The 24728-nt window shown below is 46.1% G+C and overlaps 8 protein-coding genes across 9 annotated transcripts; 4 read left to right on the top strand and 4 right to left on the bottom strand.

The window, feature by feature from the left end:
• Positions 1–373: 373 nt before the first annotated feature.
• On the top strand, positions 374–1791 carry LOC108050050 (tRNA (guanine-N(7)-)-methyltransferase non-catalytic subunit wuho). The gene has a single exon (XM_017131537.1). It carries the CDS (start codon positions 405–407, stop codon positions 1647–1649), a length of 1245 nt encoding a protein of 414 aa, XP_016987026.1. The 5' UTR covers positions 374–404; the 3' UTR covers positions 1650–1791.
• Positions 1688–3640, bottom strand: LOC108050051 (26S proteasome regulatory subunit 10B). Its single transcript, XM_017131538.1, has 5 exons — positions 3424–3640; positions 3249–3368; positions 2468–3188; positions 1999–2139; positions 1688–1934 (listed from the first exon to the last, which is right to left on the bottom strand). The coding sequence occupies exons 1-5, from the start codon at positions 3530–3532 to the stop codon at positions 1832–1834; spliced, it is 1194 nt and encodes a 397-aa protein (XP_016987027.1). The 5' UTR covers positions 3533–3640; the 3' UTR covers positions 1688–1831.
• Positions 3641–3910: 270 nt separating this feature from the next.
• Positions 3911–5727, top strand: LOC108050047 (mitochondrial ribonuclease P catalytic subunit). Its single transcript, XM_017131534.1, has 2 exons — positions 3911–5224; positions 5285–5727. Exons 1-2 carry the CDS (start codon positions 3966–3968, stop codon positions 5643–5645), a joined length of 1620 nt encoding a protein of 539 aa, XP_016987023.1. The 5' UTR covers positions 3911–3965; the 3' UTR covers positions 5646–5727.
• LOC108050048 lies at positions 5647–6837 on the bottom strand. Its single transcript, XM_017131535.2, has 3 exons — positions 6767–6837; positions 6347–6677; positions 5647–6289 (listed from the first exon to the last, which is right to left on the bottom strand). Exons 2-3 carry the CDS (start codon positions 6673–6675, stop codon positions 5725–5727), a joined length of 894 nt encoding a protein of 297 aa, XP_016987024.1. The 5' UTR covers positions 6676–6677; positions 6767–6837; the 3' UTR covers positions 5647–5724.
• Positions 6838–6992: 155 nt separating this feature from the next.
• Positions 6993–8186, bottom strand: LOC108050049. Its single transcript, XM_017131536.2, has one exon. The coding sequence runs from the start codon at positions 8093–8095 to the stop codon at positions 7631–7633; it is 465 nt and encodes a 154-aa protein (XP_016987025.1). The 5' UTR covers positions 8096–8186; the 3' UTR covers positions 6993–7630.
• Positions 8187–8486: 300 nt separating this feature from the next.
• Positions 8487–11997, top strand: LOC108050056 (PHD finger protein 12). The gene is made up of 5 exons (XM_017131543.1): positions 8487–8642; positions 8779–8969; positions 9037–9721; positions 9781–11297; positions 11358–11997. Exons 1-5 carry the CDS (start codon positions 8595–8597, stop codon positions 11545–11547), a joined length of 2631 nt encoding a protein of 876 aa, XP_016987032.1. The 5' UTR covers positions 8487–8594; the 3' UTR covers positions 11548–11997.
• A 122-nt stretch (positions 11998–12119) lies between these two features.
• LOC108050060 (zinc finger protein 865) lies at positions 12120–14254 on the bottom strand. 2 transcript variants are annotated; one of them, XM_017131547.1, is made up of 4 exons: positions 14014–14254; positions 12871–13946; positions 12629–12815; positions 12120–12569 (listed from the first exon to the last, which is right to left on the bottom strand). In XM_017131547.1, exons 1-4 carry the CDS (start codon positions 14176–14178, stop codon positions 12351–12353), a joined length of 1647 nt encoding a protein of 548 aa, XP_016987036.1. In that variant the 5' UTR covers positions 14179–14254; the 3' UTR covers positions 12120–12350. The 2 variants fall into 2 exon arrangements, with proteins under 2 accessions (XP_016987036.1, XP_016987037.1); XM_017131548.1 differs by having other exon boundaries at positions 12629–12812.
• Positions 14255–17734: 3480 nt separating this feature from the next.
• On the top strand, positions 17735–21140 carry LOC108049964 (alpha-tocopherol transfer protein). Its single transcript, XM_017131392.2, has 5 exons — positions 17735–17971; positions 18562–18721; positions 19754–19835; positions 19976–20403; positions 20584–21140. The coding sequence occupies exons 1-5, from the start codon at positions 17869–17871 to the stop codon at positions 20696–20698; spliced, it is 888 nt and encodes a 295-aa protein (XP_016986881.1). The 5' UTR covers positions 17735–17868; the 3' UTR covers positions 20699–21140.
• The last annotated feature ends 3588 nt before the right edge of the window (positions 21141–24728 follow it).

Below are 24728 nucleotides of genomic sequence, written 5' to 3'. Positions count from 1 at the left end.
TCTGGTTGATACGTTAACATTGATTAAAAGTGGACCTCTATTATGGTTTTCCCAAAACCAGAGAGCTCAACAAATTTTTTTTTTTATTAGCGAAGTTTATCTGAGAAAATTATGCTGCCAAATCTTTCCGGAAGTTCCTTCTTCTATATAAAACCCAAAAGCAATTAATAAGCACATATCTATAATATTTCAATATGTCATCAATTTTGAAGAAGAGGTATAAACTCATGCAATTTCATGAAGGTCAAAATAAGGCTACATTTGATACCCTATAAATGGTATATAATTTGTTGGTATTTATTTGGTTTTTTCCCCAAACCGAAAGCATTATTTTGGCGCCTCCGCCTGGCCACTCACACTCTCATTCGTTTTCCAACACTAGCGGACGTGCACGGAGTTTTTTGATGGCAACGATTTTCTTCACGGAACCCGAACTGGTGGTCGGCCATGGCCGGAGGGTGCTGTTCGTGAACCCCGAAGACATGCAGATATTCAAGGAGATCGAGCTTCCGCCCGACCTTGGCCTAAAAACCCAAGCCCCATCCTCCACCATCGAGCAGGGATCCGGATCCTGTCCAGCGGGCAAGGAGCAACAGCTTGCTGCTGGTGGCGCCAAGCAGCCAGAAGCAACAGCCTCCGGGTCAGCAGCCACCAAAGTGGAGGCACCCATCTCGGTGCAGAATGTCGCCTACTCTCCAGATGGACAGCTGCTGGCCGTGACCACCAGTGGGGGTCAGAAGGCGCTCCTGCTGTACCGCTCGTGGCCGGAAAACGCGCGCCTGCTCTCATCCCGGCCACTCGCCCGGGCGGCCAGTGCCCTTCGATTCTGCAGCGACAGCAGCTCCGTTCTGGTCACGGATAAAACGGGCGATTGCTATCAGTACGACTGCGTCGAGCTGGAGGCCACTCCACGCCTGCTGCTCGGCCATCTGAGCGTGGTGTACGACATCCTGTGGTCGGAGGACCAGCAGCACATCATTACCTGCGATCGGGATGACAAGATTCGCGTCACTAACTATCCCGCCACCTTCGACATTCACAGCTATTGTTTGGGCCACCGGGAGTTTGTGTCAGGATTGGCTCTCCTCACAGATCAGCACATTGCCTCCGCCTCGGGGGATAAGACGCTGCGCGTTTGGAACTACATCCAGGGCAAGGAGCTGCTGCTGCACGAGCTCCCAGCTCCAGCGGTTCGGCTTTTGGTGCGACAACTGGAGCCGGAGAAGGTCTTCCAAGCGGCCGTGCTCTTCTATGGTAATGTGGATGCCCTGGGACTGTATCGCTTAGAGCGTAGCCCAGACGAATCCTGGAGCGTTACGGCCACGCAACTGGTGCGAGCCGAGGCTGGCTCGTGGAGCATAAGCAACTTTACTTTAACCGCCGATAGGATTTACATCACCGGCGCCGAGAACGAGCGATTGAGCCTGAGGGTCTACGACATAGCCACCGGTCAGCGGACGACTAGCGGAGTGCCCGAGGGCTGGGTAAAGATGGTGCTGGATGGACTGGGCGCCTCCGAAGAGGACGCTCCACCCTTCGTTCCCGAGGACCTCTCTGTTTGGTTCAAGAAGCGCTTTGACAACGTCAGTGATTATCTGGAACGCAAGAAGCGGCGCATCGAGGAGCAGCAGCAGCAAAAGTGCGGCTAATCCGGAGATGAAATCCCCTAAAGAAAATTACATAAACCTTAATCTTTACATAGCATTTAATTAGCATATGGAGAAGAAGCAACGGACTATGTGTGACAGGCCTGTTGGTTGGACATAATATATATATCTGTATATGTGTGTAGATGAAAAATGGTTAACTCTATGGGGTGGGATTGTGGTTCCTAGACGGGCTTGTAGTCCAGCTTGCTTTCCAGCTTCTTGTTGTCGGACACCTTGCGCACCGCCTTCATAAAGTCCTCCTGGATGACATACTCCCGCTCGGCACTGGATTGGATTCAATTTTTATTAGAGACCATAACGGAAGACAAGAGAAGACATCAACACTCACCGGATGGCAAAGAGACCCGCCTCTGTGCACACATTACGCAGATCCGCGCCGTTGAAGTTGTCCGACAGCTTCACAATGGCCTCGTAGTCGATCTCGCCGTGCTTGGCAATTATCAGAGCGTGGATCTTGAGGATCTCCAACCTAAAATGTTATAAATGGCTGTGTTAGTAATTATGCATAAGAATTTCCTAAGCAGCTGAAAATAAGAATATTGAGAAGTTTACCGAATTCTAATAAAGCGCAAATTATTTTCTTCAACATATCGATGTTTTGAATTTCTAAAGTATAATATATAATTTGTATCATTATGACTAGCTAATAAGATTGAAATTGTACCGAAATAGCCATTATCATTAACTTGGTTTCAAGAAAATATCTTATCAAAGAAATCCCTTCAAAAATGCTTTATATTTTAGTGATTTACCAACCAAAAAGATATAAAAGATAAGACCCAAACAAAATAGCTTACCTGGCCTGCTCGTTGGGCAGTGGAATCTCGATCTTCCTGTCCAAGCGACCCGGACGCAGCAGGGCGGGATCCAGGGTGTCCGGGCGATTGGTGGCCATGATCATCTTGACCTGGCCGAGCGAATCAAATCCGTCCATCTGGTTAAGCAGTTCCATCAGCGTGCGCTGGATCTCGCGATCAGCAGAGGTACCCTCGGAGAAGCGTCGACCGCCAATGGCGTCGATCTCGTCCATGAAGATGATACAGGGCTGGTGGTCGCGGGCATAGTTGAACATCTCGCGAATGAGGCGCGCACTCTCACCGATATACTTGTCCACAATTGCCGAGGACACGACCTTGAGGAAGTTGGCGTCCAGCTGGGAGGCCACTGCACGGGCCAAGAGGGTCTTTCCTGTGCCAGGGGGTCCGTACAACAGGCAACCCTTGGGCGGCGTGATGCCGACGCGCAAAAAGAGCTCCGGATTAAGGAGCGGCAGCTCAATGACCTCGCGCAGTTCGCGGATTTGCTCAGTGAGGCCTCCAATGGCCGAGTAGGTCACATCGCCGGGATCCTCGTGCGACATGTTGTATACCAGGGGATCCACTTCGCGTGGCAAGTACCTCATGATGGTAAGCGTGGTCATGTCGAGGGCCACACGGGTTCCGGACTTCAGCTTCGCCTTGTCCAGCTGCCGGCGGCATCCGACTACATACCGGGGACCATTGGTTGCCTTCACAATGACTAGAATACAGGGGAGTAATAAGATTACAGGTATTCCTCTCCAGGAAGCCAGTGTCTCACATTTATCCTCGGTCAGCTGCTTCAGCACCTCGCCCACGATTTGTCCCACGCTCTGCAGAGCCTTCAGATCGTTCTCCGACTTGTCGTACAGCTTGGTCAGCTCCTTGATCTCCTCGCGCTCTGAAAACAACCATTTAATAAGGATGTCCTGGGGGAGATTACCGGAAGACCGTACTTTCTTTGAGACGCCCCTCGATCTCCTTGTGCTCCAGCAGCTTTTTCCGGTAGTCGGAGAAGGCTTTCACCCGCATATTGTCGGGCAACGGTGTGGCAGTCACAGTCATCTTGCTCAAGGATTAACGTTTAACTTTTAGCTAAGAAACGCTTAAATTAAATTAAATTCTGAAAAATATTTTGAGTGAGTTGCAAGTTTTGATGTTTTAGAGTGACCAGCAAGTAGTTTTAATAAAATATACCAAAATATTCAGTTCATTGTGCGATTGATTGTATTCGATAATTCCAGGGAGTGATTACCGACTACAAGTTTAGAATTGAAATGTTTTATTTAAATAACGAATATTTAAAATAAAATACAAAGCATTTAAGAATATATAATATAATATTAAAAAATATAAAAATAATCAATCTGCAAGATTTTAAAAAATTGGCAATAAACCATAAATGAAGTCCCTCGCTAACTGATGAATGTGACTGGTCACACTCCCAACCGGCAAAAATCTTATTAGAATCTGATTACCCAAACCAAAACTCCCGATTATGTATAATTTGCGATTGCTGCGAAAGGTTCTGCCGGGCGGCTGCCACTCCCACCAACGTTGCATGGCTAGCCAGCACAAACGACGCCCACAGCCCGGCGGGCTGCCTCCGGATCGGCTGGAGCAGCTGCGCAGTGATCTCTTCGAGCGTCACCAGGATCTCAGTGGCGCGGAGTGGACGGAGGTGCGTCAGTCGCTGGTGGACAGCTACAAGCACATCAACGGACACAACGTGGACGCCGTGATTCTGGGCGTCTGCAGTGGGCCTCATCAACTGTCGCTGGCCAAGAACTATGTGGAGTTCCTCCGGAGCCAAGGCTCCGCGCCCAATGCGGCTACTCTGGGTCGCCTGCTGAGGGTCTACAATGCCGCCTACCACGAACGACCGCTTAACTCGACGGAGCAGGCCGAGATCCTGGAGATCTGCCGTACACTCCAGGCGGAGCACGAAACCTTGGACGCCAATAGCTGTGAGCATGTCATCCACGGTCTGGTGGCCACCAACGACGATTGGCAGAGCGCCCTGCCGCTGCTCGAGATGATGAAGGTCACCAGCGCACCCACTGTTGCCGCTTACTCCGCACTGGCGGAGAAGTCCTTTAATGTGGAATCGCCAGAGCAAGAACTGGCCTGGCGTCTGCTGGAGGAGATGGCCGCAGCCCGGAAACCACCCAAATGCGAGGTCTACCTGGCGCTGCTCAATCGCTTGGCCAGCGAATCGGACAAATTACCTGCCCAGCTTAAGCGTCTAATGCAGTTCCTCGAGCGCCATGAGATTCTAGTCAGTCAGCGAGTGGCGGAGCGATTGCAGGAGCTTGCCCAGCAAGTGCCCCAACTCCTGGAGGTCAGTTCCACGAGCTTGGGTCCTCTGGGCAAATGTCAGGCCTGCCAGAAGCACCTTCAGCCTGTGGCCATCACCGATGAGCAGTTCCGCCAGCTCAGCGAGTGTTTCCTGGAGCGCGTGCTCATACGACGCGACGTTTTCCAGCGCTCCACGCCCGAGGAGGTGGCCAGGTTTAAGAAGTACGTGGAGAAGACGGCTCCCTATGACTGCGTGATCGATGGCCTCAATGTGGCCTACTCCACCGGTACCAAGAAGTCGCCCCAGCAGCTGGCCAAGCTGGTGGCCACCGTGGTGCGGCACTTCCGAGATCAGGATAAGCGTGTCCTGGTTCTGGGACGTGAACACATGCGCAACTGGTCCAAGCAAGCCATGCACTACGTCCAGAGCAATGCCAGCCTGTTCTTGACCAACAATTTGTAAGCAATCCGTTTGCCAAAAAGAAAGGGAGAGGTAGAATAACTGGTTTATAATTACAGGTCCCACGACGACCCCTTCCTGCTTTATGCCTCAATGCGCAGTGGTCAGGACACGGACTTCTTCTCTCGCGACCTGATGCGCAGTCACGCCTTCCATTTGGGACCCGAGCTAAAGCCCATCTTCCGCCGCTGGCAGCAGCAGCACCAGTTTTCCCTGGTCACTCAAACGCAAACGGGTCGGATTATAGTCAAGGAGCCCGTTCGCCACAGGCTGAGTGCTCACGAAGTGGCGGGCACCTGGCATGTGCCCTACTGTGAGGCGTACACCCAGCATCCCACCGAGAGCTTCGAGGTGCCTGCAAACTGGCTGTGTCTCAAGCTGAAAAAGCAAACCCCCGCCAAAGTAAAGACAAAAACGTGACTGCGTGTATAAGCAATTATAGTGAGATACAATAGCCAAAGGTTAACAAATATACTGGAGGAGCCGTCCCTTCCCAATCCTAGTCGCAATCGTAGCGGGTGCACTTCTCGAATGCTCCAATGCCCTGGGCCTGGGGCTTCTTGCGACGGCGCTCGTACATCAGCTTCTTCTCGGCGGCACACATGAGCCGGCGCTTAATGTGGTTGTCCATCTCGAAGTCCATGTCGGCCGGCTTGGCCAGCTCGTTCGGATCACGGGTGGCGGCCGAGTCCAGGGCCTTGATGATCAGACTGAGCAGGGCGTGCGCCAAGCGATGACACACATCGTACTCAATGGCGTCCTGGCTGGTGTAGTAAATGGCCGACTGCGAGGTTGGCTGCACACCGATGGCCAAGAGGATGTTGCAGAAGATACCGCGCTGCATGCGCGCATACGGATCCACCAGTTGCGGCGGAATACGCATCGTGGTGGCCAGATGGGCGATGAACTTGGCGAACTTCTTGATGAGCACGTTCAGGTACTGTGTGCGGCACTGACGCTCCAGCTTGGTCAGCATGTTGTAGTACAGTTCCTGCTTGCGCTTCAGGAAGTCCTCCTTCTTCCGCTCTTTGGTCTTGTTGCACTTGAGTATATCCTCCAGCTGTCTGTTGGGAAGCAAGGCGTTGAACGGAATGGATTCCGGCTGCAACTGGTGCACTTACTCTGTAGTGATGGCATTGTATTTGCCCAGCATGCGCTTGATCCGCTTCGCGCGCATCTTGGGATTGTAGACGTCCTTGAACTGCTCGTAGTTGTCGATAAGCGTGTGCAGCTTGGGCTTGGCCAGGGCCACATCGTAGGGCTTCACCTTGGGCGGCATGGCCGGCTGGTAGGCCATGCGTCGGACGTAGGACTGCAGCTTGGCCAGGTTCTCCTCCTTCCGCTTCTTCACGTTCTCCTCGGCACACACATCCGGATCCTCCTCCTCGGGCAGCGAGTCCGTCGACGTGGGCAGCGGCTCATCCCAGTCCGAAACATTGGAGCTGGCCATGGCTGATGATTGGAGGGCAGAACGGCCCAATCAATTTGGATGGATTGAGAATTTAGCAGGGATTCTGTGTAAAAGAATGCACAAAAAATACTTTGCACCCCTTTTTTTGTACGTATAAATAGTTATGAAAAGCGAGAGCACTAACAATTTTATGTTTTCGTTGGAAAAGTATAACACCTTATGAGCAGTCCTAGCTGAAATGTGTCCGAGGAAAATCCTCCGGATGACTAGATCGGTAATTTAGCATAGAATTCTATTTAATACTTTAAAATATGAAATTGTTATTTCCTGGAACGTAGTTATTCAATTTCGATGGGTGTTTTTTCAAAAAATACATTTATTGCCTCTTTATAATTATAATACCAATTTTTTTTGTTACAATATAAATGGATATTTCTCAAAAGTTCTGAATGGATGGCTTATTGGCATAAAAACGGTTTCATAGATGTAATACAGATTAGAGTAAAATGTAACTTTTTATATAAATTTGGGGGCTCCTGCAATCCGAACTGCTTTTGTGTAAAACTCTACTACTTAATATTGGGAACAACTTAACCATAAATAAAATATGAAAGCATTGAATTAGGTCACTAAAAAAGTTTAATTTAAATATATAAAAAGGGTCTTTTCCGAGTATAAGAAAATTGCGAAAGAATTTACTTATTATTATTATTATAAATGGCTTTATAATAGCAATAAGAGTTTAATAGTTCATCCATAAAAAACAAGGAACTCCCTAAATACATAATTATTAACAAAACATTGTTAAATTTTCCTATTTGGAACATGACACACAGATTGGTAGAATATACATAGTTTAATTTAGCAAGAGCATTAGGAAATTACAGGTTTCTTGAAATACTTTTTCAGGCATTTCAGAAAATTGACCTCTCGATAGTTTACAATTAAATAAGCAACGTTTTATTATATTAACCAGTGAATGTGTGGGCTAACGCTAGTAGCACTCGTTCTGCACGGATCTCTCCAGGGCGAATGTGTACTCCTCGGCCAGTTCGTCCACGGACAATTGGCGCGTGAGCAGCGCCAGGATGCTGTCCACCTGCATCTGGGTGCTCGCGTAGCGATCCTTGGTGGCCAATCCGGGTGCCAGCTCAAAGGGAATGTCCTGCAAGTAGTTGACGGGTCCTTGGGCGCCCGCCTGCTTCACCGGACCAGATCCTGGTCCCACTAATCCTCCCCTGGGTCCTGGCATCGGCGGGTAGGGTAGATAGCCCGCCGGCATAGGCGGGTACATGGAACCGGAGGAAGCCCCCTGAGGAGCATCCGGTCCGGGTTTCCGCTCTATAAACACGAAATCATCGCCACTGGTTCCTGGTCGGGATCCATCCGCCGGCCCCTGAATGGGCTGATCGTCTGTGGGTGTTTCCGCTGGCTTGCGCTTCCCAAAAATTGAGAACATTTTACTAGTTTAATTTAATTCTATTGTTTGGTAAATTGGCGAATTGCGTCGTCGTCCAGCTGAGATGCGCGATTTCCAACGGTGCTGCTAGCTTGGCGGTTTTCCAGCTAAATTTGTCTAGTTGCATGAGTTCTTGCAAAAGTCCATAAAGGTTTATGAGACATTTTATTAGGTGAGATGTTCTTTGTTGCAGTGCTGTTCCCAGAATTACAATCTGCAATTTGAATATTTACCAATCTCTAGTTATTTAAATTGTTCAAAAAAGGTTTTTTACTTATAATTGACGTTTAAAAAGTAGCTAGATCTGGAGTGAAATGGTGTCAGCGCTGACGATCCGTTAATAGCCTATCGATAGACACCCCTTGGCGCACAGTGTGGCCAGCCGGTCGGCGGATGCGCAGGGCTGCAAACTGTCGCGCTCCTCCGTCTCCAAGTGAACTGAGTTTTGCTTGCTCCGAGATTGATTGTGTACACCGGATAAGAGGAGCCCAGGAAAAATATGTCAAAAGTGGACCAGGACCCGAACGCTTCGCTTAGCATCATGGAGGTGAGTGCGACCCCGGGTCCCCGTGCTGCTCCCGTGCAGCCCACCGTGCTCCAGTTCCAATTGGCGGGGGCTGCTCAAGATGCCACATTAACGTGTCTCCGTTTCCTTTTCGTTTTCGATTTCCTGCCCCCCGCAGCAAATCAAGCAGCTCATCCGGCCGCCGCCCAACGAGGACGAGAAGCTGGTGCAGCGGAGCACCAATACGAAGCATCCGTACTACAGGCGACCGGGAAGAGGTCACAACCACGACTATTGTGACGCCTGCGAGGAGGGCGGCAATCTGCTGTGCTGCGACCGTTGCCCCTCCAGCTTCCATCTGCAGTGCCAGTGAGTGCAGCGCCTCCCCCGCTTTCCAGTGCTCTTTTTCAAGCAGATTCTTCTTTCCGCCCCCCAGTGATCCGCCGCTGAGCGAGGAGGACATACCCAGTGGCCAGTGGCTGTGCCATAGCTGTCGCATGGCCAAGGTCTCCCAGCCGCCGGCTTCGTCCTCGAAGGCCAGCTCCGTGGAGCGGGTGCCATCGGCGGGCAGTGGCTCCAGAGCCAATACCCCCTCTTCCGGCGATCTGGAGTCCATACCGCTGAAGATCCGCAACCTTCGGAAGCGCAGCAACAGCGAACGCAACAGCACCGAGAAGCTGCTGGCCAAGATGCCGCTGGCCATACAGCGGGCACTCGATCCCAACAAGAAGCCGACGCCGCTGGACGATGTCATCAGGGCGGCGAGTATGCTGAATCCGCAGCAATTCTCGCTGCCGCCGGAACTGGAGCTACACACCCAGTTTCCGGGCAATGGCAAGGTGCAGCCCGTCCAGCAGGCGCATCCGCCGAGCGGCAATGGAGGGCATCGCAAGTGTGCGGGCAATCAGCGCCGCAATTCCAAGCCCTTCGAGCTGGACGCCCAGGGATTAGTGCCGCTGCCCGCCAAGACCTGTTTCTACTGCACGCGCTCCTGCAAAAGGGCGCCGCTCATCTCCTGCGACTACTGTCCGCTGTACTACCACCAGGATTGCCTGGATCCCCCACTAACGGCACTGCCAGCTGGATTGTGGATGTGCCCCAATCATGCCGAGAACTTCATCGTAAGTTAGCACTATATATGGAAGTTTTCGTTGGTTTAAATGTGTATGTCTCTTCAAAGGATGCCAATATGACCAATAGCATTTCTGCCACGGAGCGGGTACGCCTGTGGAATCGCTTCCACCAGCCGCTGGATCATGAAAACGTGAAGATGGAGTTCTTCCGGCGCGTCAACACTCGCCACCCGCCGTTCCGCACCAAGTTGAATGTGCGTGCCCGTGCCCACATCGAGGTGCCAGCTATTGTGCGCTACCACTACGAGCATCCTCCGGCGCTACTGCCCTCCATGCGGCAGACGCTACGCTACGATCGGGTGAAGCGGCGCAAGAACCTGCCCACCGAAGTCGAGGAGATCTCCCGCGAGTCGGTGACCGAATCGCTGCTGAAGGATCTGGAAGCACTGCGCTCGGCTCGAGCTAAATTCCGGGAGATTCAGCGGGAGTATGGCACCGTCGAGACAGCGGTGGAGGGAGATAGCGACAGCGATCCCAGTCCCGAGGAGCAGGACTCAGAGACGAACTCTCCTGGCGACAAAGTAAATGGCGGAGTTGATTCGGAAAATCCCAAAACGGAATCTGATGTGCAGACAAATGAACAGCCCTCCGTTATCAAGGTCGAGTCCAAGTCCAGCCTAGAGCTTGAGGTCAGCTTCGAAGAGGATGAGGAGGACAGTAAGGCAGGCATTATCGATGCGGACCTCTTCCACCTAGACGTTGATATTATCAAGAAGCTAGCACACCAGCGACTGCAACAGCTGGTCGAAGAGCATCCAGAGATAGTGACGCAGTATAAGAATCGCACGGCCGCCCGCCGACTGCGGCAACTGGCAGCTTCCGAAGGAGCAGATGTGGCCGGAGAACGCAGTGCTCTCCAGGGCCAAATGGCGCCGGAGGACATGAACCGTTTCTCGCTGCTGTTTACCAGCGAAACGTCATCGATACTGGCGCAGAAGAATGGCAATGCCGCCGACGAGGATCCCGCAATGGCCCTGCATCCTGCGTTGGCCACGGCGGCGGCCATTGCAGCAGCGGATGCGGCCGCCGAGAGCTATGTGCCGCGTGCCCGTAGCGACACGGAGAAGGCCTACGAGTTGGCCTCACGTCTGGAGCTGAAGCTGCTGCAGTGCAAAGTGCAGGCGCGAGCAGTGATCACCCCCTTGGGCGATATGCTCGAAGACAGCCGCTGGTTCAGTTCCCTTGGGCTGGACCACTCGATTTTCATGCGCTACCGAACGCTGTACATTGGCTACGGTGGCCACTACTCGCCATCGACAACTCTGGCGCAAACGGAGACGGTGGACCTGTCCGCGATTGGTTACTGCTGCCGCATCTCGCCGCAGCACGCCATCATCTTCTACGACGAGTTCTCCAAGTCGTACGAACTGATCAACTACTCGGAGTTCGGGACAGAGGTCAACGGGCAACTGTACGCCTGCGACCTGACCGATAGGATGCCCACCCACGCCGGAAAGCGAATGCGAGCCGATGATGCGGAGCTCAAGAGGCGCGTTGACGATCTGCTGGACAAGCGGCGGAACATTCATCGCCAGTTCGAGCCCAAGAGAAGTGGCAAAGACAGGTATCTATAGTTTTCGATAACTTAGTTGAATGGAAATCACCAGTATGCATCCCTCTACAGATTGGCGCCCATTGTAAAGCCCGCCTGCCGTTGCACGAACGCCGGATCTGTGCCGATGGTGGCTGGAGCTTGGGAGGGCTCGGCTGTGCTGGCCCACGGCAGCCTGCTGCGCTTCGGCTGCTTATCGTTTGTGTTTTCGGTGCCGTCGGTTGACCTGTTGCAGGCGCAGGCGCGCAGCACGCGTTCGTAGGGCCGAGACATACCCACCAGCAAATAGTTTTAGCATACACACACACACGCGCTCAACCGCAGCCAACTCCAGTGGAGCAGCACCAATCTCAGTGGGGCAGCTAGTAGCCAGGCCTAGGGTTAGGGTTAGCAATCAATTTAATTTTCATTACAATCATCTGCGCAATTTTACGCCTGGGCTTTTCATGTTTTACATATTGAATCACACAATCCTCCCATTTTAGTGTTAAGGGCAAACTCGCCTTATGATTAATGTACTAAATTCGGAGTTGGCTTCTGATTTGTGTAAAGCTGTACCTTGACACTGCACACATTTCAGATTCCCAAACCGCGTAATTTTTAAATTAATCGTAGTGTCCATTGATCGTGCATAAACCACTACGGATTACACCCCATTAATTGTATTTCTAATTGTATAAACTGCAAAAATGAAATAAACTTGTAAGATTTACGGACACTTGTCTTTTGTGAGAAGTTGGTGTTCGGTCTTTGTAGAAGATCGAGGGATCACCACATCCGACATTCAAAGTCTACCCAATTAACAGGAACAAAAAGTAAACAAATCGATTTTGTTGAAATGAATGTTTACTTTATAACCAGATCCAATCCAACTGGTTAAGGCATTATAGAGAACGAGAAGAGTATACACAATAGGTGCCAGGCGCCGAAACGCCGGGACTTTGTGGAGTACGCGAAACTTCGGATAAGTACATCGGTATTCGGTATGGCTAATATGCAAAAAATATAAGTTTAATTGTAAAAGACTAAAACTACGACTGCACTGCCTCCGAATTCTGGCTTGCTTTAGACAGCAGCTGGTCCTGGCTGTGCCTGTGGCGGACTGGCATGCTGCACCTGCTCCTGGACGCCCGCCTTGGCCGCTGAGCGCGAGGCCCGCGACCGTTCCCACTCCGCTTTGTGTTTGCGCTTGGTGTGGTGGTACATGTTCGACTTGGACCGGAATTCCGTGGGGCAGAAGGCGCAGGTGTGCAGCTTGACGCCCGTGTGGGTGGCAAAGTGTTCCTGATAGAGAAAGTGGGTTAGGATAACCATAAAGAGGCGCCCCTGTGGCATAAACTCACCTCCAAATACCGCTTCATCTTGAAGCACTTGCCGCACACCTCGCAAGCGTACTTGGGCTTGCTCAAGCAGCGATGATTCTGTCCAGGAAGCTCGCCGCAATTGGGACATATGACCGAGACGGGTGCGGCGTGGATGACTGCCTGTAGCGGAGCAGGTTGTCGTTTTTCTGCCTCTGCAGGCGGGCTGCTGTGGCGAATTTTTTCATTAGTTAACCATTCCGTGGGGTACTCAACCTACTCACCTGTATGGATGAGCCAGCATTGTCCCTGTTGCCGTCGTCGTGGTCGTTGTGGTGGCACTGCTGGATCCCACCGACGCCGCTGCAGCAGCCGTTGCCGACATCACAGCGAATAGTTGTTCCTGCTGCTGTTGAAGCAGACTGACGCACAGGCGCTGCTGCAAACTATCCGGTTGTCCTGCAGGGTTGTCCGTGAACGAAGCGGCTGCCACGACTGCCGCCGCCACGGCATTGTAGTTGGCCAGAATCAGCTCGTTCTCCTTGAGCCTCTTCTGGGGCGAATCCTCGTCGCTAGCATCGCTGCCCTCAGTGTGCTGGACCTTTTTGGGCGAGTGAGTCTTGCGGCGACTGGCCCTACTTCGTGAGCCCCGACTTGCGGACGGTGGGGTCTTGGTTATGGTGAGGTTGATTGCCTCGCTGGGTTGGCTCTTGATTACGGACAGCGGGAGCTGTTGGTTTGTGGGTGATGAGGGTAGGGGAGCAGCTGTGGGAGTAGGAGTAGTAGTTGCAGGAAGAGCAGGTTGTCCGGAAACAACATGATTTGGAGGGGGAGCAGCCAGGGCCGGGATTCCAGGGAGAGCAGCGGTAGCAGCTGGAGCCGGTTCCTCCGACGTCGTGTGATTCTGTCCTGACTTGGCCGCATCCCGTTCCTCGCGTGCCTTCAGCCACTGCGTCGTGTGCTTGCTCTTCACGTGGGTGTACATATTCGAACGGCAGCGGAAGGCCATCTCGCAGTAGGGACAAGGAATGGGTCGGTCGCCGGTGTGCGTGGCTATGTGCTCCTCCAGGTAGCGACGCATCTTGAAGGATTTCTCACAGAACATGCAAGGAAACTTATTGGCCGTTGTGGGTGTGACGGCTTTGGGCTCCTCCGCCGGCTCCAAAAGCAACTGGGGCTGCGCATCTGGCTGCAGTTCAGTGCCGTCCTCCGACCAGTTGACATCGCAATCGATGGCCAAGAACTGGCTGCACAGCGTCGTTTGCTTCAGCTCTACCAGCTTCCAGAAGTTGTGGAAGCTCTCGAGTTGCGAGCAGCACTCGCTGCAGATGCAGGTGGAGATGGCGTCGTCGCGGGAGAGCTAAAGGAGATTGGCGGACACATTAGTAGGAGGTGGAGGGCAGAAAACGGATCCCCAAGATACTCACGCAGAGGTACAAGTGAATCGAGATCAATTGGACCAGGTAGCTCTCCGGCATCGCTTTGCCGTCGTCCTCGTCATCTGGAGCGGACGCACTGGCTCCGCCGGCGCCGCCGAACAGCAGCACCGCGCTCTGCTCGTCCAGCGCGTTCAGACACAGGCGACAGATCATTTTATTCCGCGATTTTACTTTATTATTTGCTCCACCATTAGTTTGTGTTCTCCACACGCGCACGGTCACACTTTCACCTAGCGATGGCACGCCGTCCCTTTGGCGCTTATCGATTTGTAGAACCTATCGAATTGTTACGTTACGTAACGTGGAACGTAACGAATAAAAGTTATTTTAAATCGAAGTATTAGAATTTTCAGTTACAAAGTTTTTGAATTAATTCATTTCGCTTTTACTAATTTGAAAACAAGTAAAAATTGTTAGATTTATATAATTTAAAGCTAACAACAACTATTATTTTCATTTTTCGTTATTTCTTAAATTTATTTTATGATTACGGTGATGCAGCATATCTTTTAACCTACTTTGCAACAATGCTAATTACACAATATATATTTTTTTTCGCTTTATATATTTCTAGAATGACTATCAACAATTTTAATTGCCGTTTAATAGTTTATTAAACTTCTTTAAAACTTTTTATGTGACCTAAATTTAAATTTGTTGAACAAACTTAGAGCTTAAACTGATTACTTAATAAACAATGAACTACATTACATTTTGGAAGGTATTACTTTCGCAAATTAAAATGCGATTGTGGTGAATCGGCTAAAAAGAATAGAAAATGGAGACTCATGTTGGATGTCCTAAGGTATGTGATGCAATATTCAATTATACAGGGCTTAATGGCTGTAAATATTAAGAAACACATAACCAACTTTAGAACGGCTTCCCATTTAACATTATGAGAGTTACTTTATTGAGTTATTTATTTGAAAGCCCCAAACCTTTTCTCGATCCGCAAAAGTTACACCATGTCCAATGATAATTAATTTTTGGTGACGGAGGGATTTCAGCAATGACTACAGTGAGTAGAGCTTTGAAAGCTTTGGTTTTTACCTTATCTGAATGTGCATATATCATCCTATACTTTGCCGAAATGCAACTGATTTGCATGACTTGTAACCGCCAATTCGCTTTGACCGCTTGCATTGATGATGCTGCGACCGCAATTAGCTTCAAGTGCGAAAATTCTAGCTAATTGATTTGCAAAATGATGCAAACAAAGTTGGCAAACAGCAAGTGCAATATTACTAAATGTACTTTGCCGGGATTGGCACTCTGCCCGATTAGAATTTAAATTTCCACTCCTAAATAAACTCTGAAATTATTCTTCTCAAATTAATATTGAATAATTATACGAATTATTGGTTAGTGGGGGTTAAAAATAATCACACTTTTTGCAGGGAAATATATGTTCTTAGTTCTTGCTTGATTAATTTTAAGTTCAAATTTATTTGTAAGTTTAAGGTCGCTGAAAAGTTCCAAGAACGAAGCGAACCATTCACATGACCATAATTCCCAACTTAACGTATGTTTCGAATGGTACGCTGACCATTTAATTTGACAGTTAGCACTTTTTTTCAAAGTCTGAGTAGGGCTTTGTTTTTAAAGCATTTATTGGCCGGCTAAGTTCCATTTTCAAGGCCACTCAGCTGTTTTCAAGAGACTTAAATATGAACTTGTGCGTGTTTTTGCTGCGTTTGCTTTCAGCTTAATAAGTTTACAGCTGCATTAAATTGGCTACCGACAGTTACAGTCAGACCGCCATAACGTGAACAGGGGGCATTTATTTAATTTTAAGTGATTTTTACTTTCAACTACATTTTCCGACTTTGTTATACTAAACTGGACCTTGCCAACGTGACGTATGATTAATTTTGAATGAAACTTCAAAGGTTAAAGTCATTTTTAAATAGTATAAGTAATACTTATTTGACTACAGTCTTAAGACAATTTAGCTGGATACTTTTTTATGCAAAAGTATATAAAATTTTAATTAAGTAACTATATTTACATTGGCCAACCTGTCGTATGGGTAATTTTCTAGAACCCACAAAGTCTTCTAAAAACTTTTTAACCAAAATGAAATTTGAAGACCCATAAATGTATAAGTTTTAAAAAGATTATTATAAATAGATTTGGAAATGATTATTTTTTAAGTTTTATTTTTAAAATATTTAATTTTGGAAAGACGAAATTTGAAAATTCATATTTTCGAGTTGTAGAACTTTAAATTTTGAATAAAAGAATAATCAATCTACAGAAGCTGGACTGTAAAACATGTATGGTAACACGATTGCCGGCCGAAGTGGGTAAATTTATGCCGTCTGTCTGCGGTGTTCTGTGGGCCAGCAACAAAAATGTACCCAAATTCGCTTTCGCCCGCCGTTGCTTCTTTTTGACAGTTTTGTTTTAATTCATGTTCATACGCTTTGTTGTCGCCGTGTTCAGAGTGGTCGGTTGTAAATAGTTTGGATTCGTTTTAACTTGCGAAACACGTCCGACAGACTGCGAGCCAAGCCAGTTCAGTTGGCCAGCTCAGCCGGGAGCAGAGCAGCATAACAAGTGGAGCGCGACTTCGCCTTGCCGAAAATTGTTTGCCAATGTCGCGATAAAGCTGAAAAAACCAAAACCGAACCGACTGACGACCGATGAAAAAATGGGCGAACAAAATGCCGCCAAACATGGCAATGGCCTAAGCTGAGAGGTGGAAAGCCGGAAAAACCGCACAGCACCCACGCAATACGCACACGCAAAAAAGAGCATGCTGCTTTTTGACCTTCTGACATAGAGAAGTCATCAATGTACAAATATTGCACAACACCGGCGGAGTGTGGAGTTATTAAGCGACGACAGCCATATAAAATATTTCAAAAAATAACCACAGACAGATAGGAAAGGTAAAAGCTGCACAGGCAAAAATTATCATAATTTAAAATGACAAAGACTTAAATATATATAAATGTAATATATACCGACAACAAAGGCACAAAATATGTTTTAATACCACCACAAATCATAAGTATAAATTGTTTCCTTTCGGGAAATTTATTAAAAGACTTTTAGTCTCATAAAAAAATTTTATGTAATACCTTTTTGGAGTTCAAAATGTTTCAAAACAATCTAAAATGATCATAAGACAATGAAAAGTAAACTATGTTGAGAGGGTATTTTGTTTTTTATGTGAATCAGGTCTTATTTTTTTGTGTGTACAAAAATTAGCATGTGTGTTAAACTAAAACTAAATTAATGAAAGCAAATCTAGATCATTGGCTTGGATCAGCAGAAAATATAAAAACCAAAAGAAAGTAATATAATATAACCATTGGTCATTAATAAAAAAATAAAAAGTCTTCTTCATTTAAAATACAAAGCTTGCAAAAGCAGATAACTTATTTATATAATTTCTTTAAAGTTTAATCATATTTAAATGAAAAATCGTAACCTAAATGAAATGTATTTGAAAAGGATGTGTCCTTTTATGAAACACTTTTTAAAAAGAGATGTTAACGCCAAGAATGCAAATTACATTGCATGATCGCCAGACTTATCCCCCAATTCCCCCCCCGTTTGGCCATTAATCCAGTACGTTTTATTGGCCATTCCAGCAGCGACGTCGGCAGAGGCAGCGACGTCGACAGAGGCAGAGTTCCAGAGGCAGCGACTCGACGAAAAGCCAAAAAACGAAGTTTCAATCAGTTGCAGTCGCGAATTAGCGTCGCACAGACGCGCTCCACAGTCAATTTTGCCTCTCGCTCTCGCTTCATAGTCCGTCTTGCTCCCTCGCGGAAGTCCGATAGTTCCGATAGTTCTTCTAGGTGTAACGGTAAAGTTGGGCCCTGCAAAATGGTGCAATTGAACGAGAAAAACGAGGATCAACTGATGGACAAACGGATTTCGGAGCTGCAGGAGTGGCTCAAAACGCAGCCGCAGTTGCCGCAGAATATATGTTCGTATTGCCAAGTGGGTCACATCGCAAAAACCCACTTTTCTCTTTGCCAGCGAAGAGCACCGAAAGAAATGGCGATCTTTTTGCACATCCAGTAGATATTTTTTATTGTGCTAATTTCTAAGCTAGATTTTGGGATGCTCCACAAAAAGCGTACATATATGCCATGATGTACTGATCTTAACTTTAAAATATTCATTTTCATTAAAAAACTATTTTTCTAACTGTTCAAAATCAGAAAGAAAGATCTTATTAAGTGATCGATTTTAAAGTACTGCAGGAACGAATATAATATTAAAAAAAAGTAATAAAAGTGGGAGCTTTGTAGCCCTTCATCAAAATTAATTTTAAATTATATTACGAACCTTTTTTTTATAATTGAATACCCATTGTAAGGATTAGGCCACTAATTAGTTCTTACACATTTTTTCCTGTGTAATTATCGTTGGCTTGGCCAACTTTGACTGGGTCAATATTGGCTGTGCTATGGGAACCGCAGCCAGTTGCATAACGATCGCAACCGCAGTGACTTACGAATGCACCTGTACTGCTGATCGCCTGTGCTCACGTAAATTCGTATTCCTCCGCAGCCCGATTGCTACTGCGCCGCTTTCTGCACACAACCCGAAATGATCTGTCGGCCGCCCAGCGACTCATGGAACTCAATTACGGACTGCGAAACAAGCATGCCCACATCTTCATCGATCGCGATCCGCTGGACGACAGTTCCCAGCAGTTGCTGCAAGTCGCGTGAGTACCCAGATATGGGGGTTTCGGGAGTTAGGATCGGGGAAGTTACCACAAAATCATCTCAGATGAATTTCCAAGATCCCAAAGTTGCCATGTTCAAGATCAAATTAATATTGCCCAAAATCTGTCTTTATATAGCCTGATCATCTTATCTATTCTGTGTTATGGTTTAGAAACAATCATTGTTGATGTGTTACAACTATCGAGATAATAAGATTACAATGTTCCAAATTAAGTTTTTATTTCCAAAATTGTCTTGGAAACATTAAGAAAATCTTTATTCTAACATATTTTAAATTAAATAGTACATAAATTAATTTAAATAGCATTAAAAGCAAACAAAACAATGTTAAGATTTATACATGCATTAAAAGCAATTGTTTGTGTGATTAAGGTAATTGCCAAAAAGTAAAAATAATAGTCCCCGTTTACGCCAGTAAACTTGGGACTTTAAAAAGTTTATTACCAAGTTTGACGTGCTTATCCACATATGTTGTTGCCTAAATAAATCGTATTAAAAATAAAGCTTCAGACAACAAGGAAAAATACCGAAATGGGTACATGAAAATTGGTTCCGGATAGTTAAATGTATGCATGGTCTTCATCAAATCAAAGTTTACAATCTACTATAAATCTCCTGCAGAAAATCAGTAAAAATTAGTACCGGCAACAAAAGTCATAACAGAAATTAATTGAGAGATAAACGCTTCAATACAGACATTAAATACTGATTGAGACTTTGGTTTTATAGACTTTTAATTAGCTGAAATTCCTGTGAAATTGGAAATAACGTCTGAACATCTGGCTATGTCATTTGATTGGCATATATTAGCTTAGATCTTGTGAGCTCAGTGAATTTACAGGCAATTCGCAATGTTGACTTAGGGCTTAGTGTTTTTGCTTAGTGTACAGAGAGTGCATTGGCTTGCGATCTCAGGTAACCGGTTTGGTTTGGATAAAAAATGGGGAATGGTGAATTAAGTGGGCTACCCAGAATTATGTTAACCGTTTCCCTGGCATTTTCACTTGCAGAGATCTGGTGCCGTTGCCCGGTTTGACCCCGGAAAACAATAAGCTGCTCTTTTACCGCCTTATCGACTTTGATGCGGACAAGGTGAGTGTCCAGTGGTTAAAATTATTAAAACATGCAGATGAACTTGCATATGCATTTAAAATAATGAAACAAACCCTTAAATTTGTACTTAAACGTGTTGATGCTTTATCATTTTCTCATAAAAATATGTTTGTTGGCAGTTCAACTTCACGGCTGCGATCAAGGTGTTCTTCATGGTGGCCGACTGTCGATTTGCCACGGAGGATGAGGAGCGTCTGTCGGACGGGGAGATACCCGTGTTCGACATGGCTGGCTATACGCTGCGCCACCTGACCAAAACGGCCTTGGGCGCCCTGCGGGTCTACATGAAGTTCGTCCAGGAGGCGCACCCCGTGCGGCTCAAGGAGATCCACGTGATCAACTGCCCCTCGTTTGTGGACAAGGTGATGGCCGTGGTTCGGCCGTTCATCAAGGGCGAGGTCTTTAAGTTGATCCACTTCCATTTGCCCGACTCGGAGACCCCATATCGCCACTTTCCGCGCTCCATGTTGCCGGAGGAATACGGCGGCGAGGCGGGAAAGATGTCCGATCTGAAGCAGCAGTGGATGCAGTTGCTCAAGGAGCAGAGGTTTCTACTTCCCTAGAGGTTTTAAATCACTTAACAAGGTGTATTAAAGAATGCTACGATGTATTTTGAGTCCGAAAGTATGATGCAAAAGACCACGGCATAATTTTTTGCACCTCTTTTAAAGTGATTTCAAATCTATTGATTAATTGATGTATTTAATATATTCACTTCCTTTTGCAGGGATTACCTAATGGATTCGGAAAACTGGCAGATTAACAAGGCCAAAAAGAACGGTCAGCGAAAGTTCAGCGATTCTGGAGTTACACAAGGTCTACGCTCTCTTGAAATTGATTAGTCGCCGCGCGCACAACTGTACCTTAATATTTAAGGCCTTTACCGAGTTTTACCTTCTTCAAGATTCTGCAAAAGTGAATTTAGCTAAAATTAGGTTTTCAACGTAAATTTAATTTGGATTTTATTAGCTTTGCTTTTGATTTACGATTCAATTTAATTATTTTCCTCTTGATTTTGAGAATCTTTTACAATTTAAAATCTAAGAATTTTGTGGGAGTCTAACGTAATTATTTTTTTTACCCTTCAATGAACTCTTTTAGACTTAAAGTTGGATAAAAATATATCAGAATTAATAGGCAAAATTCGATTAGGCTCAAGGCACTTTTGCGAATCCTGGTGAATGTGATAGTCGGATATTGCCCCATCCATCTATTGTATTTTTGTTTTGTTCTCGTTCCACTTCCCAGCTGGGCTTGGGTCTATGTAAATATATGTATGCTATGCTTAAAGAGAAGGTTCTTCACATTTCTCATTTCACATTTCACATTTTCGTATTCACTTTCACACTCTCCATACGACAGGCGCATTTTGTGTAATTGAATGCTCTATTGTGGGAAATGAATGGCCAGGGAAATGGAGACGAGCGCACGGGGAATGTGCAGCACAGGATTTCCATTTTTAATGCAACAGCATAATTCCAATCGCTGCCGGTGCATTCGATGCCTGCGACTGATGCAATTAACTCACTACAAAATGGGGCGGCAGGCGAAGAGGAAATTGGGGCTGGCCTGCACTGAAAACTTCCATGGAGCAATACAAGTATTTAATAGTCAACATCTTTTTAAGCCTAATATATTAAGCCTAATAGTTAAACTTCAATTTATTTATCTTAATGTAAATTTAGTCAATTCAAACCCTTAAAAAAATATGAATCAGATTATATTGTAATTATTATTTATTATATATTTTTGATGTTCTCACTAGTAGATGCTGAAAAACTAATATGAACTGCTGTATTTTTGACTTTAATTTTTTTCTGTGCTTTAATTTGTTTTAATATTATGTACTACATAAAACTAGGCCATTTTACTATTTTATATATGGTACCTTTTGGTACTAATTTATATCAGTGCATCAAACAGCCCTAAAAATCGGGCTATATGTATATGTATAGACAATGCGTGTGTGCAAGCGTATCTGTGTGTGATTCGGACGAGTGTGTGTGGGTGTGTGTGGAGGAAGTGGCTGAGGCAGTAGAAGTGGAGCAACAGCCACAGCAACAGCAACAGCAATAGCTACCGAAAGTGGAGGCCAAAGGACCCTTGAGGCATAATGCGCATATCGACACATCCGTTCGGTTGGCCAACCTGGCCACTGGATTGTCGGCAACACCCAGTCTGCAATCCCCAAAACCCCAATACCCAATTCGCAATTCGCAATCCGGACTCCCACAATCCACACTTCGCATTCGGCCAGTGACACTTGGAAAATGTCTACGAGTCGTGTGGCTGACACATTAAAGTGTGGTTTGGTAAAAAGTGTGCTTGCATCCTATTCTCCATCATCTCTATAAGGTATTCCCATGCCACATTCTCCGTTTAGTAGTCCATTGCTGTCCGTTTTCATGTTATATTATTCCTAATGCCAGCTTACACAGAAACTAATTTATTAAAGTATCTTAATAATGAAATATATAGGTACAAATAATTTCATTTGTAAGTAATCTAGAATTGATATCTTTGTTGCATAGTATCTTATATCTTAAAAGATTTTGATAGAAACCACAACCACTTTTTGGTTTGTTTAACTCATAAATATATTTAAGTAGAAACTGGTTTGTGTATTAACACAATGTCTCTGCAACTTAGCTTCATTCTATATCAGATTTTTCTGGCTGTGCTGGTGTTTATATGTGTTTTTACTGGACTCCCCGTTCCCTCCGATTTAACACCACTTAACGCTGCGACTCATCCGTCAGTGTGGTGCGTGCCACTCCCATTTGCATGGGTGGCTTGTGGGAGGTGGGTTGTGGGTGGTGGGTGGTGTGTGTGCGACTTACACTTTTATCCAAAACCAGATGTGCACTGCATGCGATTGCATGGTAATCGAATTATGTGGCAACTCTGCCTTTGCGAGGGGGTGGCGGTGGGAGGTTGGGTGGTTTTTGTGGATGGGAGGATGCCGACACACGAGAACCATGGAAGTGGGTCGGTTGGTGGGTGGAGCTCCTTCCTAGGACTCCCATATATTCAGCCGTGTTACCCTGTAGTTTATTTTGGCGTTGCTTTCAATATCCTTAAAAGATTATTATATATATGGTATATTTAGTTCGAAAAGTTAAATTACTTCTTAAAACTGAGTAAAACTCTTATAAACTTTACGAATTCGTTAATTTTGGTAAGGGTTTGACAATTTAAGTGTCATTTGAAAAGACTTTTTAGATCTCTAAGCAGAGTTATTATTGCTTCAGAGGTTTCAAGCCTAATAAATGATTGAGAGAGTAAAATTTAAAATTCGGTAATTTGCAGTTTAAAAGTATTGAGAATATAAATATTTTCAGATTCAGAGTTTTTTTAAATCTTGTAGCATTTTCTGTTGGTATTTCATTAAAGCTCTCATAATAGTGTCTATACATAACCAAAAGATATTTAAAACCAAGAAAACCAAGTTATAAGTCCCGAATAAAATGGTTTTGTTTATTAGAAATCACTTTTAAATTTAAAAATTGAATTTCTTTAAGAGGTTTCTGTGGCCCCCTTGCAAGATAGAGAGGAGTTTTGGAACCTCACTGGACATCCGGTCGGAAGGACCGCTGAGCACCCTTCTTCATCTGACACGATGGCCAGCAGTCAACCCTTCAATTGCATTATGACTGCCAACACAATTAGGGCGTTCGGGTGAAGCCGAAACCCAGTCCCTGTCTGGGTTTTCAAGTCCCGGGGAAGTGTGCATAAATTATACATATTTGCACATGATGGGCAGAAACAAAATCCAAGTGTGGTATGGGACGGGCATGTTGGGGTCTTGGGGTTTTGTGGCCCATCAAAGACAGAGAAAGTCCCTGCCAGACTTGACGCCCAAATTGATCAATTTTACATTCTGCCACAACAATCGCAGCTGTAAAATGGGGGAGGGGGGCGTACTGAGTGGGCGTGGTGACCCCATTAACATGCCCAAGCCCAAAAAGCTTACGCTGCACTCTATATATACGGCCTGCAGTTGGCCGAGGATTTCCACGAGTTCCTTCGCTTTTCTCTGTTCTCTGCTTTCTGTTTTCTCCGTTCTCCCTGCACTTCCCCTCTCTTTTCCCGGAAGAGGAAGAGCCAGAAGCTGGGGGCGGAAAGCAGGGGGCGTGGCTGGGGCAAAAACAGAAGCAGTGGCAATAAACGAAATGTGCAGTCAACAATAGTCCGCCAGTCCACCTTGTTCGAGTGTCCTATGTGTGCGTCAAAGTACAGTGACTTCTCCGGAAAATGAATACATTCATTCATTGGTAAACTTTCATTGTATTTTTGGGTCGATTTTGTTGATATTTCCATGATATTTCCCCTTTCCAAATTTTCGAAAATTGGAGTTGCAGAAAAGTGACCTAAATCTGGTTCTTCTAAGCCCATAACTTTCCTTTTTGAAGTCCGATTTAAAAATGGTATGTCTTAAAGAACTCGTGGTCACATTCCCTAAAAATCTGCATTCACACATTTTTTTGTAATTTTGGATCGATTTTCCATGAAGTAACCCATTTCCAAATTTTCGGAAATTGGAGTTGCAGAAAAGGGACCTAAATCTGGTACTTCTAAGCCCATAACTTTTGTATCTGAAGTCCGATTCTAAAATGGTATGTCTTAAAGAACTCGTGGTCAAATTCCCTAAAAATCTGCATTCACACATTTTTTTGTAATTTTGGATCGATTTTCCATGAAGTAACCCCTTCCCAAATTTTCGGAAATTGGAGTTGCAGAATAGTGACCTAAATCTGGTACTTCTAAGCCCATAACTTTTCTATCTGAAGTCCGATTCTAAAATGGTATGTCTTAAATAGCTCGTGGTTGAATTCCCTAAAAATCTGCATTCACACATTTTTTTGTAATTTT

The sequence above is a fragment of the Drosophila rhopaloa genome, unplaced genomic scaffold (assembly GCF_018152115.1).
Source record: "Drosophila rhopaloa isolate 14029-0021.01 unplaced genomic scaffold, ASM1815211v1 contig_3, whole genome shotgun sequence".
NCBI classification, from domain to species: domain Eukaryota; kingdom Metazoa; phylum Arthropoda; class Insecta; order Diptera; family Drosophilidae; genus Drosophila; species Drosophila rhopaloa.
This window is presented reverse-complemented; position numbering and strand designations above follow the sequence as displayed.

Coding starts and splice junctions, on each gene's coding strand:
- LOC108050050 (XM_017131537.1), top strand. CDS start 405: ATGGCAACGATTTTCTTCACGGAACCCGAACTGGTGGTCGGCCATGGC.
- LOC108050051 (XM_017131538.1), bottom strand. CDS start 3,532: ATGACTGTGACTGCCACACCGTTGCCCGACAATATGCGGGTGAAAGCC. Junction 3,369..3,423: donor CGAGGGGCGTCTCAAAGAAA/GTACGGTCTTCC, acceptor GGTTGTTTTCAG/AGCGCGAGGAGATCAAGGAG. Junction 3,189..3,248: donor GCAGCTGACCGAGGATAAAT/GTGAGACACTGG, acceptor CCTGTATTCTAG/TCATTGTGAAGGCAACCAAT.
- LOC108050047 (XM_017131534.1), top strand. CDS start 3,966: ATGTATAATTTGCGATTGCTGCGAAAGGTTCTGCCGGGCGGCTGCCAC. Junction 5,225..5,284: donor CTGTTCTTGACCAACAATTT/GTAAGCAATCCG, acceptor TTATAATTACAG/GTCCCACGACGACCCCTTCC.
- LOC108050048 (XM_017131535.2), bottom strand. CDS start 6,675: ATGGCCAGCTCCAATGTTTCGGACTGGGATGAGCCGCTGCCCACGTCG. Junction 6,290..6,346: donor TACAATGCCATCACTACAGA/GTAAGTGCACCA, acceptor GCTTCCCAACAG/ACAGCTGGAGGATATACTCA.
- LOC108050049 (XM_017131536.2), bottom strand. CDS start 8,095: ATGTTCTCAATTTTTGGGAAGCGCAAGCCAGCGGAAACACCCACAGAC.
- LOC108050056 (XM_017131543.1), top strand. CDS start 8,595: ATGTCAAAAGTGGACCAGGACCCGAACGCTTCGCTTAGCATCATGGAG. Junction 9,722..9,780: donor ATCATGCCGAGAACTTCATC/GTAAGTTAGCAC, acceptor GTCTCTTCAAAG/GATGCCAATATGACCAATAG. Junction 11,298..11,357: donor AAGAGAAGTGGCAAAGACAG/GTATCTATAGTT, acceptor ATCCCTCTACAG/ATTGGCGCCCATTGTAAAGC.
- LOC108050060 (XM_017131547.1), bottom strand. CDS start 14,178: ATGATCTGTCGCCTGTGTCTGAACGCGCTGGACGAGCAGAGCGCGGTG. Junction 13,947..14,013: donor CGATTCACTTGTACCTCTGC/GTGAGTATCTTG, acceptor AATCTCCTTTAG/CTCTCCCGCGACGACGCCAT. Junction 12,816..12,870: donor ATGCTGGCTCATCCATACAG/GTGAGTAGGTTG, acceptor AATTCGCCACAG/CAGCCCGCCTGCAGAGGCAG.
- LOC108049964 (XM_017131392.2), top strand. CDS start 17,869: ATGGTGCAATTGAACGAGAAAAACGAGGATCAACTGATGGACAAACGG. Junction 19,836..19,975: donor TCGACTTTGATGCGGACAAG/GTGAGTGTCCAG, acceptor GTTTGTTGGCAG/TTCAACTTCACGGCTGCGAT. Junction 20,404..20,583: donor CAGTTGCTCAAGGAGCAGAG/GTTTCTACTTCC, acceptor TTCCTTTTGCAG/GGATTACCTAATGGATTCGG.